Below are 15,047 nucleotides of genomic sequence, written 5' to 3' on the forward strand. Positions count from 1 at the left end.
CTCCACAGCCTGTGTCCAATGCAGGTGATATGATCAACAAGCATTGACGATCACCTGATTCCTTTTATTGCTCCTCTGCTGATCCAATTAAATGCCATTCCATATTTCCTCTGTTCTTTTAAATCCCTCATGGACGACCTCCTTTGAACAGGGCGTGTGTTCTTTTGTTTCTTTTTCTGGGCACATTCTCGTTTTCAAGTTCTTGCCTTCTTCTTTCTGGGCCTGCTCTGCATTTCCACATTATTACATTATGAAGCTTTCTGGGTTTTGGGTTTTCTTTTTGGTCCTCCAAACAACTTTATTGCTGTCTTGCTTTCCCAGCCATTTAAATGCCTCCTCCAGCTCCGGTAATTTTGAAGTTAATGCTTGATTAATCACATTTTTCAGTTCTTAATTTTCCTATCTTTAACAATGTTGGTATGCGTGTATTCAAACTCGAAGTTACAGCATCATGTACATAGATACAGACTGAGTTGTAACTTCTGTAATTTTGCATGTTGCTTTTGCTGTGCTTTTCTTGAAGATATGGCTTTGAGCCACCACCATGTCAATCCAAACGAATGCTTGTATGACATACCCTTTAACAGGAAGCTGAAGGTACTACCCTTTTAAAGCCTTTAAATCCAACAACTCATTTTCATAATGCATCTCTGTTCTTGATTAATGAGATTGGTTACAACTTTTTTTGGTTCTCAGTTCCAGACTTATAAACATAACAGCCTGGGGAAAAAGAAGGTTAACCCAGGTGATCTTAAACTTGATGACTACCCTACCATTGACCCAGTTCCAAGCTCAAAGACATCAGTCAAACCCGGGCCAATAGAGCATGGGGCTCCTCTCCTTCCTCATATGCCAATTCCTCCTCCTCCTCCTGACCAGCCCGGCGATTATGCTTAGAGAGTAGACTGTTGTCTCCTCTGCTAGTTTGTCTTGAATAATCTAAGTTTGTTTCTCATGAAACCAAACCAACTATGTTATCCTGTCTGTTTTATATTGTGCAAAAGGTTGTCTTGAGTGATGTCCTGTTATGTATCCTTTAAATGATATCTGTTTTGGTATCTACTGAAACAAGACAGTGTGGTAGAATGATATACCAAGAGAACCAATGCATTTGATGATATGTCCTTTTCATCTGCTTCAAACTCCAGTTTCAGAAATTTTGAGGCATTATTATTTTATGTGTTTTTGTCTTTCTTTATAAGGGTATGAAAATGACGTAACGGACCAAAACGGACAATATCTACTAACGATAGACTTGAACTCTTAGAAATCGTATCAAGAACGCTAGCCTCAAAGGGGGTGGATTTGTGAGATCCCACATTGGTTGGAGAGAGGAACGAAACATTCCTTATAAGGGTGTGGAAACATCTCCTTAGTAGACGCGTTTTAAAACCGTGAGGTTGAAGGCCAAAACAAACAATATTTACTAGGTTGTTGCAAATGGTATTAGAGCCTGACATCACACCAAAAGGGATGGATTATGAGATTTGCAAATCTCTACTAGACGCGTTTTAAAACCGTAGAACTGATGGCGATACGTTACGGGTTGTGAATAATATCTACTATCAGTGAGCTTAAGTATCACTTTAAGTATTAAAGAAACGCTATTAAAGAGCATGAAATATGTATAGAAAGCAGAAGGTGTGCAGTGGTGTGGTAATCAAGCAGAGGACCAACTCCATTGAAATAGACAGAAGATGAAATAAGATAATTTTCTTGTTGCTCAAGTGAACATTGTAACCACCAACTTGAAGTTTAGGGGATTAAGATCCCATCAATCAACGTCCAAATCAGTGTGCTTTCCTTCCCCTTCAGTCTTTTTCCCATCCTTCAACACAACCATATTGAAGGCAATTCAACTTTTTGTGTAGTGGAAGGGGATATCATTTTCATTGCCAATAAAGCACACTGGGACAAGGCTGGCGGGTCACTTTTCCAGGTTCCCACACCGCTTTCTGTATCAAATTTTGCGGTTAATGATTAGGATGCGAGGTTGTTCCCAAACAGTGATGTCGATTATGTTAATGACTCCTTTGGATGGTTTGGTGCATGTCTCTTGTTTGGTTGTCCAGAATCAGGAACAAAAAGAAATGGGTAATTAACATATAAACTACAACCCATGCCCTTAACAAAAAGAGGCCAAACAACAAACCAAACCCAAGAAACAGAGCATCTCAAAAAGGGGATCCCTTTTCTACTTAGGCCTCAAACCCCATTCCCAAACTCAGCTGTTGGCCCTCCGCCTTTATGCTCAGAACGTGGAGGATGCCACTACTTAAGCTACCATTTTCTGCAACTTTTTGGCGATTGATTATATAACTAAACAACCGATCAAGAAAAGAACCCACTTTCCCCTTCATTTTAATTAAACACATAATTATTCTCTTGCTTTATCTGGGCTGGTTATTCCTGTTCATACTACCCTTTTTACACATTGAATGAACCAACGCCACTTTATTCTTTGATGGTAATACTGTTGAAAACGGTGGATTAGCTTAATTTTAGAGGTGTGTAACATAGTTAATCTCATGTTAAAGGAGACGTGACAGGATGTGCGGAATATAGTTCCTCAAATTGGCGTAAAACGATAGGGTATGAATGAGTAGAAATTGAGAAATAAAGCAGTTTACAAGGTGGGATTATGAGGCGAAAGAATTTATACTCAAGCAAAGAAAAGGCGCAAACTTTACCTCTTTTTAGGGCTTTAGAAATTGAGTGTCTAAGAAGGAAAGCTCACTTCTTTTGTAACTCCTCCTAAACATGCACACACGTTGGTTTCCACGCCTTTATAAAGAAGTGTAACAATTCAAGTTCACCTATTATGTATTACTGTCAGTCTCGCAGTTTTAAAACTGTGCTGGTGAGGATGCTGGCCTTCAAGAGAGTGGATTGTGAGATCCCACATCGTTTGAAGAGGGGAGAGGGAAACAAAGCTTCTTATAAGGGCGTGGAAGCCTCTTTCTAGTAGACGCGTTTCAGAATCTTCATGAGAAACCCATAAGGAAAAAAGTAAAAAAAAGGCAATATTTACGTGTTGGCGGTGAGCTTGAACTGTTACAAGAACAAATTTCATCGGCATAAAGTGTTTTGGGTGACTACAAAAACAAATTTCAATAAGCATAGATCGAATGGCATTGATAATAGTTGATGATGTTTAGTAATTGTAAATTATAAGTTTCCCAAAGTTGAAGCATTGAGAAGTTGAGGTTTCATAATATACATTGAAGCACTCCCTCCCTCCCCTATTCCATTATTCCATTATTCCATTATTCCATTATTCCATTTTAATAAGTTAGTTAGCAATGGATTTTCTGATTAATAATCACATTAACCACCAACAGTTCTTTCATAATTAAGCAAACTTCATGATTATGGAAGTTGGATGAACAAGTTACAACAATTAATAATTTAATCACACCTCATACCAAAAACTTTAATTCCTAATTATCATATCACACAAAATAAATATGGAATGTTTGGTTCACCATTAATGCTCCTAATATCACTAATTATTAATTAATTAACAAACCCCCATTTCTTAATTATTATTTTTTTTAAAACAAAAAAATTATATAAATTTAATTGCTTTCATTTCTATTTTCTCTTTTTTTTATATAATTTTATATTTTGAATTCTTCCATTTTTTAATGATATTAATAACCTTAAATATTGGATTGATTTTTGAATGAAATACGAATGTTTTTTATCATTCCAAAATGCGTAATAATATTTAATTATTCGATTTAGGCGAAAAAAACACGGGATATTGGTGAATGGATTTTATTTATTGTACATTTGTCAGAATTTTGTGTAAATGTAACGTCTCTTCCAAGCTTCAATGACCTCACCATTACTCTCCTAATCCCTTTTCTTCCACCTCCATCAATGCGCGCCTCGCGTGCGCGCCACGTCCCAATCGAATACTTTTTTAATTTCCTACGATGCCCTTATTCGAATGCGTTGCTGTTTTTTAACGCGAGTACTGGAAACTCCGCGAGTGGGGGGGTTCTCTTTTAACGAATTGACATGGAGCTCCAAACAGGAGGGTTGCTAAAAGAAACGGTTATGGTCCTAAATCTCGCCTACACCAACTCCCCATTCTCCGTCGCCGCCGGACTGTTACTGTTACTGTTACGGTTGTTACGGTCACTCACCTCCATGGCTTAAACTCTCTCCTAATTACCGCCATAAATTCTCCTCATCCAACCCTCTCTCCGCCATATCTTTCTCTCTCTTGTTCCTCTTATTTTGCAGATTCTTCTTCTTTCTTCTTACGGCTGCCCATCTTGTTTTATCCCCGAATCTTTGAAATATTGCGCTAGGGTTTGTGGAATGGGAGGTGATTTCTCTTCTGGATTCGAGCAATGGTAGCTGCTGTGTCCACGACGCTAAACCCCAAAACTGCCGCCGCTCAGAAAGGGCCTCATCTTCATCCGACGCGGCAGAATTCGAACAGGATTCCTTTGTTTCCGTCTGACTCCGACAATGCAATTGATCCGCGTAAGCCGAAATCTCGCGAGGTCACTTCTCGATTTATGCCTCCATCGAACTCCTCTTCCTCGGCCTTGGTTACCAAACGGTCTCCTTCTCCTTCACTCGCTAGAACTCCCAGTTTAGCTGCTACGCCGACGCAGACTGGTTCTTCGGTGAATAAGCGTTCGCTATCCGTGGACCGAAGAAGAGTTGCGACTCCTAGGCCTTGTTCTCTTGATTTCAGGACTGGGAATGATAATGGTGGCGTGGCTGAGATGCCTGCTTCTCAGAAGCTCTTGCTTACTTCTACGAGAAGCTTATCTGTTTCATTCCAGGGCGAGTCCTTCTCTCTGCAAGTTAGTAAGGCGAAGCCGGTTCATTCACCAGGTGTGAGGAAGGGTACGCCTGAACGCAGGAAGTCGACGACGCCAGCGAGAGGTGGCGTTGCGGACAAAGCAGAGAACTCAAAGCCTATTGTAGATCAGCATAGATGGCCCGGGAGGTTGCGGCAGGCTAATTTGATGAGCAAGAGTTTGGATTGTGAGAACATAGCCGAAAGGATGAGGGTTAGTGGCAGATCTGTGAATGTCATTAGGCAGTTGCAGGGTCCTATGGCTCAGGGTAGGGCTTCCTTTGATGGGGCTTTGAGCTCGGATTCCGAAAATGGAGGATTAGAGAAGGCGGGTGATGTTGTTGTGGACGCAAATTCAGAAAATGTATCTGATCAGTCTAATGTAGCTTCATCTGATTCTGATAGCGTCTCTTCCGGTACCAATTCTGGAGCTCAAGAGTACAGTACTGGCGAAGTACAGGGGCAGCGGGGACCTCGCGGGATTGTAGTACCGGCAAGATTTTGGCAGGAGACAAACAACCGGTTGCGGCGCCAGCCCGAAAATGGGTCGCCTTTGTCCAAAAATGTGGGGGTAAGAACTTTAGCTCCTTCCAAGCTTACCGTGCCAAAGAAGTTTGCGATGGATAGTCCTACATCATCTCCACGCGAAGTTGCCAACAGTCGAGGTCAATTGTCTCCCATTCGCGGTTCACCTAAACCTATGTCACCAAGTAAGCTGTTAGCATCGTCCACCGGACCTCGGTTGAGGAATGCTGTGGGAAGTACACCTCTTAATAGTTTGAGCAGCATTCCATTATCAATGACAAGTTTTGTTGCCGATGCCCGGAGGGGGAAGATTGCGGAGAACCGAATTGTAGATGCACATTCTTTGAGGCTCTTACATAATCGGCTGTTACAATGGCGTTTTGTCAATGCCCGAGCAGATGCAGCCCATTGCGGCCTCAGGTTGAATGCAGAGGTACGCTTCGGCTAAACCCCCCATTTTCCCTTTTTCCTTCGGTTTTTGAGGTGCTTTTGTAAAAGATATATTATTTTATTTTCTGTTCCATGTTCTCGCAAATCTGTGGACGGTGGTAAGTTGACCGTTCAAGAATGGTTGGGTTCTATTTGTCTCTTCGTTTTTTTTAATAAAAAAATCTTAATTCAAGGGATGGTACTTAACATTATTTTAATTGCATCAGAGAAGCCTCTATAACGCCTGGCTGGGTACCACGAAGCTTCGTGAATCTGTTAGAACAAAGAGATCGGAGTTACAGTTACTGAAACAAAAACTAACGTTAACGTCCATCCTCAGTTGGCAGGTAAGACTAATATTTTCCATTTTTCCCTTTTGATTTCAGTCAGCTATCATCTGATGTAGTTAGTTTTTAATGAGTTTTTTTTAGCTCTCTCTTGTTTCTACCTTTTTCTTTCTTCTTTCTAATGAAAGTTGTGGTTCTTGAAGTTCATTTTATGCCATTTGAGCTATTTCTACAACTGCTTTTGCCAATTCTGAAGCAAGGGGAAGCTTCCCCATGACCCACCTACGTTTAGTGGAACTGGGTTCTAAAAGTGGTCTTAATATTATCCTGCAGTGTTACTGTTATTATTTCATTTCCTAGACTAGAGTCAAATTTTACTGGTTTTTTGCTTCAATTTCCATTTACCATGGCTAATATTGTTAGGACTATGTGAGGCGCATTGGATTTTGATTCTTTAAATGTTATTATTTTCCCCTACTTTTTGAACTTATCTCGTCTGATTTGGCCCTGTTTGGTGACAATAGATGTCGCGTTTGGAGGAGTGGGATGAACTGGATCAAGACTTTTCCAACAGCTTATCAGGTGTTACTGAAGCTTTGAGGGCTAGCACCCTTCGCCTGCCAGTTGTTGGGGCAGCAAAGGTAGAGTACGTCATTGTGTATGCTGCTGTCTTTGAGAGCAAGAGATTATTGGCTATGCGGTTCACCGTTTCATTGATTTGATTGTTTTAGTTAGGTGTCTTACTTGCAATTCTATTTCCTCTCTGCTACAGGCGGATGTCCAAGATATTAAGGACGCAATTTCTTCTGCCGTTGATGTCCTGCAGACAATGGCATCATCAGTTTGCTTTCTATTATCAAAGGTGACGGTCATCATTTTTCTATTGTTCATCATTTTTCTATTGTTTCCATTTTGAATAGATTTTGAAGCTGTAAAATGTTGCTAGGCATTTGCTAAATTTATTACCATGGTCCGTTGTGAAAACCCTGGTTGGAAGTATTCTAGAATGTCCACGAACTTATGATGCTTGCACATTTGATAATATACCAATATGAAAGGTGCCTCAACTGTTTTTTTTTTTTTTTTTCCTGAAGAAGAACATTAATTAAACGAGAAAAGGTTAAACTAGAGAAGGAAAGAGGAAGATTAGAAACCTACCAAATCTTTGCCAAAAGCAGACGACAGAAGATTCTCCAGGATTGTATAAATAAGAAGTATCTGCCCAATGAACTGCAATAAGAAGCTAAAAACAAGCCAACTCCAAAATTTCCTCTTCTGTACTTCTTCAATTTATTTTAGTTCATAGAAATAGCTTTAACAGATTAAACCAGTGGATCCTTACTTTTCCCTCAGTGGGAAAACCAGTCAGCAATTTAGGAAGTTCTGGATGCATAGCATATTGCACCAAGAAATCCCAAAAGTTACAAATAAGAACCACCATAGGACTCTAGACAATGGGCAGCTATCAGAACAATTTGGTACATTTTGCTGCTATAAGCCCAGAGCGGCAAGCCTTTCAGAAAGGATTTCTGTATTGGGATTAAGGTGACTGAGGATAGCTTTTTTTAAGGAGTTTTCCTTATTTATCAAGGGTTCAAATTCCATTCTTGAGATTACTTGGTCCTGAAATCTTGCACCACTTCGCTGCAAATCAGTTCATTCCTCTTCTTTGCTAACGTTAAAGTTCTTCCTAAATTTAACTCCTGGCATGCACACTCAATAAGTTGATAGCAACTTGCAAGGGCATGAAGTCGCAGGAAATGGTTGTCAGATTATTAATTTGGCAGTCATGAGCAGAGTTATGTCCAAGAACACTATCTCTCAATTCTTATTGTGTAGAAGGATTATATATAAGTTCCACACCATAACCTTATGAATATCAATCTAGTGGTCTTCAACTTGCATCTGAGATTAACAGTCCTTTTGATGCCAATCTGCCAGGATGCACCACACACACCCCCCAACTGCTCCCACCCACACCCAGGATGCCAATCTGCCTTTGCAGGGTTGTCTTTCACCTTTGATAATTTCTTCACCAGTAGTTAGCATGACTACAATTTCTAACGAATCATTCTTTCTCTCACTCATTTCTTAAGGGGAAAAAGTGCTTCTTCAAAAGCACTTGAAGTGACTAGCTCTATAGATTGCTTACCGGAAACCAAGTTCCATCTCTACTCTTAGAACTTTTCTTTTATGGCTCTCAGAGTGGTCAGGTTTAGCTTTACGAGTTCGTTGATTCACACGAATTAACCATCATTGTACTTAATTCATCCTAGTTTTTAGATGCGGTTTATGGTCTTCGTTAGTGCATAGAAGGAACTTTCTTGTTATAGTCTATTGACTAAGGGCTCTTAGAACTGGAAAAAAAAAGATCCAATTTCACCAATATCTGTAACATAGAACTTCTAGAGAACGATCTACTTTTCCTCATTGAACAGGGATTTCTGTAATATTTACTGTTTGAAAAATTATCCTGATATTCAGGGAACTCATATAACCACGTGAAGTTTAATTTTATGTATGTTCGCAGTCAGCTTTTTTATGCTTGTGACGGAAATGGATTTAGAAACTTGGATTTAGGTAGTATGGATATTGCCCTCGGTTTGCATTTTTCAGTGTTTCTAAGCATATTTCATTTGATAGGTTGGAAAAGTGAACTCTCTTGTTTTTGAGTTGGCGAATGTGAGTGCAAAGGAATGTACTTTGCTTGAGCGGGTAAAATGTCTATTGTCTGCAATTGCTGTACTCCAGGTAAATGCTTCTTTTGATACTTTGTTTATTTCTTCCCATAAGTGTTCCCTTGGACGGACAAGTTGTTCTTTCTCATGTATATATTATAGTATGCATATATGTCTGTACTTATGTATTAAAGTTTTGGTAAATCAGGTGAAAGAGTGTAGTCTGCGAACGCAAATTTTACAGCGGAGATAGGCACCTTCGACCTGACAACTTACATGTAAAAGCTGTTGACTGTTGACTGTCTGAATGCTAACACAATTATAGCTAAAGATGAAACTCTCTTCCCTTTTTGGGGAGGCAATAAGGACACTCTTGATGGTTTGTGGTTTTGGGAAGCTGAAGAGTGTCCGTCCACATTTGATTTGGGTTTTGTTTGTTTGTTGACAAGAAAATTGTAAGTATTGTGTATTTGCATGGTAGTGTAGGTAGCAGGGATTGTGGTTGATGTCAGATTGATTTGTGTATAGGTAGGTTCATTCATTACAGACCAGAGGTTTCCGTTTATAAAATATGAATTGGTGTGTTCTTTTTTCTGAATTGAATTTGGTTTCTTCTTTTTGTTTGCCTGAATTCTCTCTCATCCTCTGCAATTGAGTGAGAATCAAGAATAGAATTGGATGATAATAAGATTTGCAAAGTTGGTTAAAAAAAAAAGGGGGAAGAAAAGAGGATCTGAGCTGGTGGTGCAATGCTATGAGTAGAGGGTGAAGGGTCTGGGGGGTAGTGTAGTGTAGTTAAGCTCAAAGCTTTAGAAAGCCCATGAAGGAGAAGGACAAGGACAATCACATTTGGTACTAAATTAAGAAGGATTTAGATAGGCAGTTGAAATCTCATAATTTGAGAGGACACGGCATGATGGGTCTTGTAATTGTGATTAGAATGGAATCTTTAAGATTGGGACGCAATGGTTGTTGTTGTTGTTGTTTGTGAGTTTGTGGTGTGGAAATTGTGGTATTTGTGTAAAAGACAAGTCCCCCACAGAGCAGGGCAGCTCCCTTTATGATGGAAACACTGCATTCATTCCTTTATCATACAGACTATATACTCTCTTGCTTTCTATATTCTACGTTTACAAATGCATATGGAAGTGTTTCAGGAGAGAAGAAGGGAGGAGATGGGCTTGGTTGATGAAGTACAGTACAGTGCTGATGAGTCAGGTACACTTTCCATGCTCCTACAAAACCCCCCCACACAATTTGTCTCACACTCACCCACCCACCCGAATATTTCCCCACGAGGCCACCACACAAAAGAGAGAAATTTTTTAATTTTATGTTTTAATTCATTGTTAGAAGGGGGAGTCTGTACTTGGGATCTGTTGTTGTGGGATCCACGTAAGCATTTTGGGTATTTTGGTAAAGACGCGGCGAAGCGAATGGATCAGAATGGGTGTCTTCGAAAATAATTAAAAATATATTATTATTTTTTATATTGCATCTGATGTCATCATCTTGTTTGGCTCCTGGCTTGGCTTTTGTACAAGGGAAAAACAAAAACAATCGGAATCGGCGAATGGTGGTGATAATGCCGTGGAACCCACTTCTCGTGTGTGGTGGGCCATGCTGACGTGCACCGCACCATTTTCTTTTTCTTTTTTCTTTTTCTTTTTTCTTTTTCTTTTTAAATAATAATTTGGATTCATACATACATAATATTTAAAATATAATGGGACCCAACCCCCTCTCAAGATTCGTTGCTAAAACTCTTAATATTATTATTAGGGAAAAAGAGTTAAAGAGTGGATTCCAATTTGGGGTCGACTCGGCATGCACCATCCTTCCCTTCCTCTCTTCGCCTCACTCACTCCTTTCTATTCAATCATCTCTTTTTATTTATTTTATTTTATTTTATGAAAAACCAATTGATTTTGATTGAAGTATTAGAGTGGTCAAAATATTGAATGAATCAATGTAAATTCATGTACACCAATATAATTATAATATGGGTCAAGTTGCATAATTTAATGTTCTTATGATGTATCATTTCTTTATTTATCTAATTTTCCACATGAAGTCAAATAAAATAATATGTAGACTGTGAATTAAAAAAATAGTTATGATTTGTTAAGGTTTTTAAAATTGAAATCATCAGTTGGAAGACGTTGATCCAATCACACCAAATACTTCGCATTTGGAGATATCTTGGACATTTATTTGGAGATATCTTGGACATTTATGTGACTTCCATTATCACATTTATTTAATCATCTAATTATGATCCACTTGTGATATCACACGCACGATCCTCCACTTGGCATAATCGGAGTGGGTTCGCTGCTTCACTCTCAGCCGCCAACAGACTATTCCATTCAATTTTTAATATTTTATATTTTTCTTCAATTCCGATCTACATAAATAAATAAAATTTTACATATTTATTTATTTATTTATTTCGTTGATTGAAGCAAATAAAAACGAAAAAATATTATCCATGCAACCTCTCTGTCTCTTTTTGTACAATTACACGTCATATTTATGAGAATTACCGTAAAGGTTAGGTTATTTAAAAGAGAGGGATAAATATGTCCGAATTCCGGTCATCTCACCGGTGGAACAAGATTGAGTGTGACGAACCGATTATTAAATCTCATTGGATTATTCGCTGTCGTCATCTCTATAACACCGCCATAGCGCTACTAAACTCAAAAACAAAATTCCAATAATCTCTCTCTCTCTTTTTCTCTTTTTCAGATGAATAAATTTAAAAGCTTCCTCTGTTTCCGTCGGTCGCCGCTTCCGAAGCTGGTCATGATCGAGTCTTCGGAATCTAGAGACCGCCGATTCTCCAGGGTATGATTCTTCGCTCTTCCGGCGGCGACGGCGAGATCAGGGAGGCACCGGAAATCCGACGGAGTGGATGGGTAGAGTTGAAGATTTTGTGCGGTAGTGGTCCAGACATCGGTATTGAAAGTAAGGGTGGAATCATCGACGTTGCGCGTGGGATTTCCCGAAAGTTCGATTCCGGGTATGGGGCGGAGAACTCCGCCGCTGAGAACGGTGTCCGCAGCCAGCTGACAGACGTGCCAGTTCCCGCTGGACAAGAGACCAACCGCGCCGCTAACTGGGTTGACGGTGCGGCCGCAAGCCTCGAATAACAGAGACTGAAACAGAGCTTGAAGAAAGAAACAGGGGAAAATCTCAGAGTTGATTACGGAATTTTAAAAAAAGAAAAAGAAAAAGAAAAAGAAAGTTACCCGGTCTTTGATGATGGGGGACGGCGGCGATGAAGGACAAGAGATCACTACGGCCAAAGAATTTAGCGAGAAACAAGGTGGCGTTGGCCTGGGCTTCCGGCGAACGAATCCAGTGGAGACTGGACCTTAGAACGCAAGCTTCGTTGCAGCCCTTTCGAAGTACTCTGCAGCCGCTGCAACTCATCGTTCGCCTTGAATTGGGAATAAAACAGGTTCCTTTACACAGAAGCAATAGAAGAGGGAATAATTATATAATAATGATACTAATAATAAGGATGGAGAAGGGCGGGGAGTGTGTTGGGAATGGCGGAGGAGTGAGGCAGTGGGTTAAAAAGACGAGAAAATTGGAAATTCTGTGTTGGTGGCATTTGGGTTACAAAACTAACCCTGGTTAAGTTACATGTCACAATGTTGACGGTGGACTTTGTAAAAGGGGTTTGTGGGCCCCCACTATTTGGCGTTCGGAAGCCGAATCAATATCTTCTAATCTTCCAAACTCTGGGCGACAGCGGCTCCGTGTTTCCGCGCCTCCTTCCCTTCTCCTCCCCTCCCCATCCCTCAATTAATACCAATTTAACTTCTTTTTTTCTTTTTCTTTCTTTTTTTTTTTTAATATAAAATATTAATGTTGATTTTACCCTTTATTTTATATTAAAATTATTTAGAATTGTAATCTAATTTCATATTCTCATGCTTTTTAAATATTAGCATTAAAGTTGAGTAACCAAATTTGTATTTTAGTGTTGTATTTTTTAAATTATAATTAATTGTGGGGACTACAACCTTACGTCGCCGTTTTTAAATCATAGAGTCAACATATTATATTAAATCTTATTTTATATCTGTGGGTTAATGGTAGGGTTTAATTTTACTTAGTTTTTCAGACTGTTTGCATTTATTCTATTTTTCTTTTCCATTTTGAAACCTTTATGTCAACAACCGCTCTACTAACTCTTCAACCCTCTCTCTCTCTTTTTCTTTTCTTATTATTCTACTCAATTATTCACTTCAATTCTATTCTTTCCCAGGTTTCACGCTCTTGTAATAAATGTTTTCTTTTCCAATTGATGTGAAATCTTGCAATCTACTTCCCTTGATGGCTAGTGTCTTCACTGGCACACTGCCTGCTGTCTAACTTTTATATCATTTATAACGAAGCAATATTTATAATAATCGAGGGAAAGTCTAGAAGGGAAAGCCCAAAGATAACAATATCTGTTAGCAAAGGGTTTGGACTGTTACAAATAGTATTAGAGCTCGTCACTGGTCGGAGTAGGGCCAGAACCTCTCCATAGTAGACCCATTTTAAAACCTTAAGGGGAAGCACAGAATGGAAAACCCAAAGAAAACAATATTTGCTAACGATGGACTTGGGCTGTTACAAATAGTATTAGAGTCTGTCGCTGGACGGTGCGAGACTCTGGTTGGAGTAGGGCTAGAACCTCTCCACAGTAGACGCATTTTAAAACTTTGAGAGGAAGCCCAGATCAGAAAACCCAAAAAGAACAATATTTGCTAACGATGGGCTTGAGCTGTTACAAATGGTATCAGAGCCCGTCATTAGACGGTGCGAGACACTGGTCAGAGTAGGGCTAGAACCTCTCCATAGTAGATGCATTTAAAAACCTTGAGGAAAAGCCTAAAAGGAAAAGTCATCAAATAAGACAATATCTGGCCGTGATAGGCTTTGGCTCTTACAACCATATTTGCAAGATGCTATCAAGTCTTTAAGATCACATGTCATTATAGTGAATAAAAAGACAGCGAACATAGTTAGATCTTGAGTGACCACCAACCGAATATAATATATATTTTGAATATCAAAAGATCTATCCTATTTTAAGGAGTCGAATTAACTTAGAAGGAATGGTTAGAGATATTGAAGTATGAAGCATCAAGTAGATCATCTAAAAAAAAAGTGGAACTTTATCCAATATTTGTAAGAAGAAAAGCATAGGATAGGATGGTTGGGGATTGGAAAATTGCACAGAAATGGAGGTAAAGGAGTGGGTTTGCCTGAAACAGCCAGACCAACCAACCCACTTATCCAATAAAAAAAACTGCACAAAAATGAAAAGAAACAGGGGAATCTCTTCGCACCAATCATATGCCTCTCCTCACAATCTTGCTCAAAGCTTGGGATGCTTTACAATTCATATCACCATTGGGACTCCATTAAAGCCTACCTCAACTCCTGTCTACCCCACAAATATCAAAGATGCCACTTCAATTCATTTCATTTTATGAATATGTTTACTATGATCAACCATATTTTTCTTTTCTAAAGTGACACTAAAATTTAAATAAATTGTGTAATGTTTAAGTATAGAGTTCTGTAGAGCGTGGCTATAAGGCACGGGAGGCTTTAGGCATCGGGTGGTGAATTTGAAAGATGGAGTTGACAGCACCAAGTTTTTTTCTCCTCCCTTGGTTTGAACACAATAATTGACAATCTTTTGGCATATGGCAATGAAATGTGGAGAAAAGTTAGGGAAATATATGGAGGGAGAAGAGGTTGTACAATGGCCACTACGGTGGAAAAGGCTTTTGCTTTTGATTCTAACATTTAAGTTCCAAAACAGTCACTGTCAAACCAATCAAAGTGGTGGGATTTGATCATTGACAAACCCCAGAACGCACAAGCGATTGAATCTGTACTCATTTCATGCATACAAATCATTAAACGCAGAGACAGAGATTGGTGAAGCGTGATACGAGAGTTTGTTTGACTGCCCAATGGAGGCCTAAAAAGGGCGATAGCTTATTAGAATTATGACCTATGTTTCATGCACATGATCTTAACAATTACGCCTTCCATGATGATATACTCTCGTGGTTTGTACCGAAATGTATTTTTTACTTATAAATCTCAACAATCATCATCTCAAAGAAAGTACACCACAGAGTCTCCCTTAAGGCGAGCCTATGCCTATGTAGCCTTCAAACAGCCTCTCATTGACTCCTTACTTTTGTTGCCTCTCATTGACTCCTTACTTTTGTTGCCTCTCATTCACTCCTTACTTTTGTGCATTAGAACAAAGTACACCAT

At 39.3% G+C, this 15,047-nt stretch overlaps 3 protein-coding genes across 3 annotated transcripts; 2 read left to right on the plus strand and 1 right to left on the minus strand.

The window, feature by feature from the left end:
* Positions 1-116: 116 nt before the first annotated feature.
* On the plus strand, positions 117-1,118 carry LOC111797561. The gene is made up of 3 exons (XM_023680606.1): positions 117-347; positions 524-597; positions 697-1,118. The coding sequence occupies exons 1-3, from the start codon at positions 251-253 to the stop codon at positions 895-897; spliced, it is 372 nt and encodes a 123-aa protein (XP_023536374.1). The 5' UTR covers positions 117-250; the 3' UTR covers positions 898-1,118.
* Positions 1,119-3,910: 2,792 nt separating this feature from the next.
* LOC111797451 (QWRF motif-containing protein 2-like) lies at positions 3,911-9,342 on the plus strand. Its single transcript, XM_023680444.1, has 6 exons — positions 3,911-5,783; positions 6,007-6,126; positions 6,591-6,707; positions 6,839-6,928; positions 8,710-8,817; positions 8,953-9,342. Exons 1-6 carry the CDS (start codon positions 4,365-4,367, stop codon positions 8,995-8,997), a joined length of 1,899 nt encoding a protein of 632 aa, XP_023536212.1. The 5' UTR covers positions 3,911-4,364; the 3' UTR covers positions 8,998-9,342.
* A 1,934-nt stretch (positions 9,343-11,276) lies between these two features.
* Positions 11,277-12,548, minus strand: LOC111797226 (LOB domain-containing protein 39-like). The gene is made up of 2 exons (XM_023680176.1): positions 11,999-12,548; positions 11,277-11,916 (listed from the first exon to the last, which is right to left on the minus strand). The coding sequence occupies exons 1-2, from the start codon at positions 12,180-12,182 to the stop codon at positions 11,492-11,494; spliced, it is 609 nt and encodes a 202-aa protein (XP_023535944.1). The 5' UTR covers positions 12,183-12,548; the 3' UTR covers positions 11,277-11,491.
* Between the last annotated feature and the right edge of the window lie 2,499 nt (positions 12,549-15,047).

Source organism: Cucurbita pepo, chromosome LG06, assembly GCF_002806865.2.
Source record: "Cucurbita pepo subsp. pepo cultivar mu-cu-16 chromosome LG06, ASM280686v2, whole genome shotgun sequence".
Classification (NCBI taxonomy): Eukaryota; Viridiplantae; Streptophyta; class Magnoliopsida; order Cucurbitales; family Cucurbitaceae; genus Cucurbita; species Cucurbita pepo.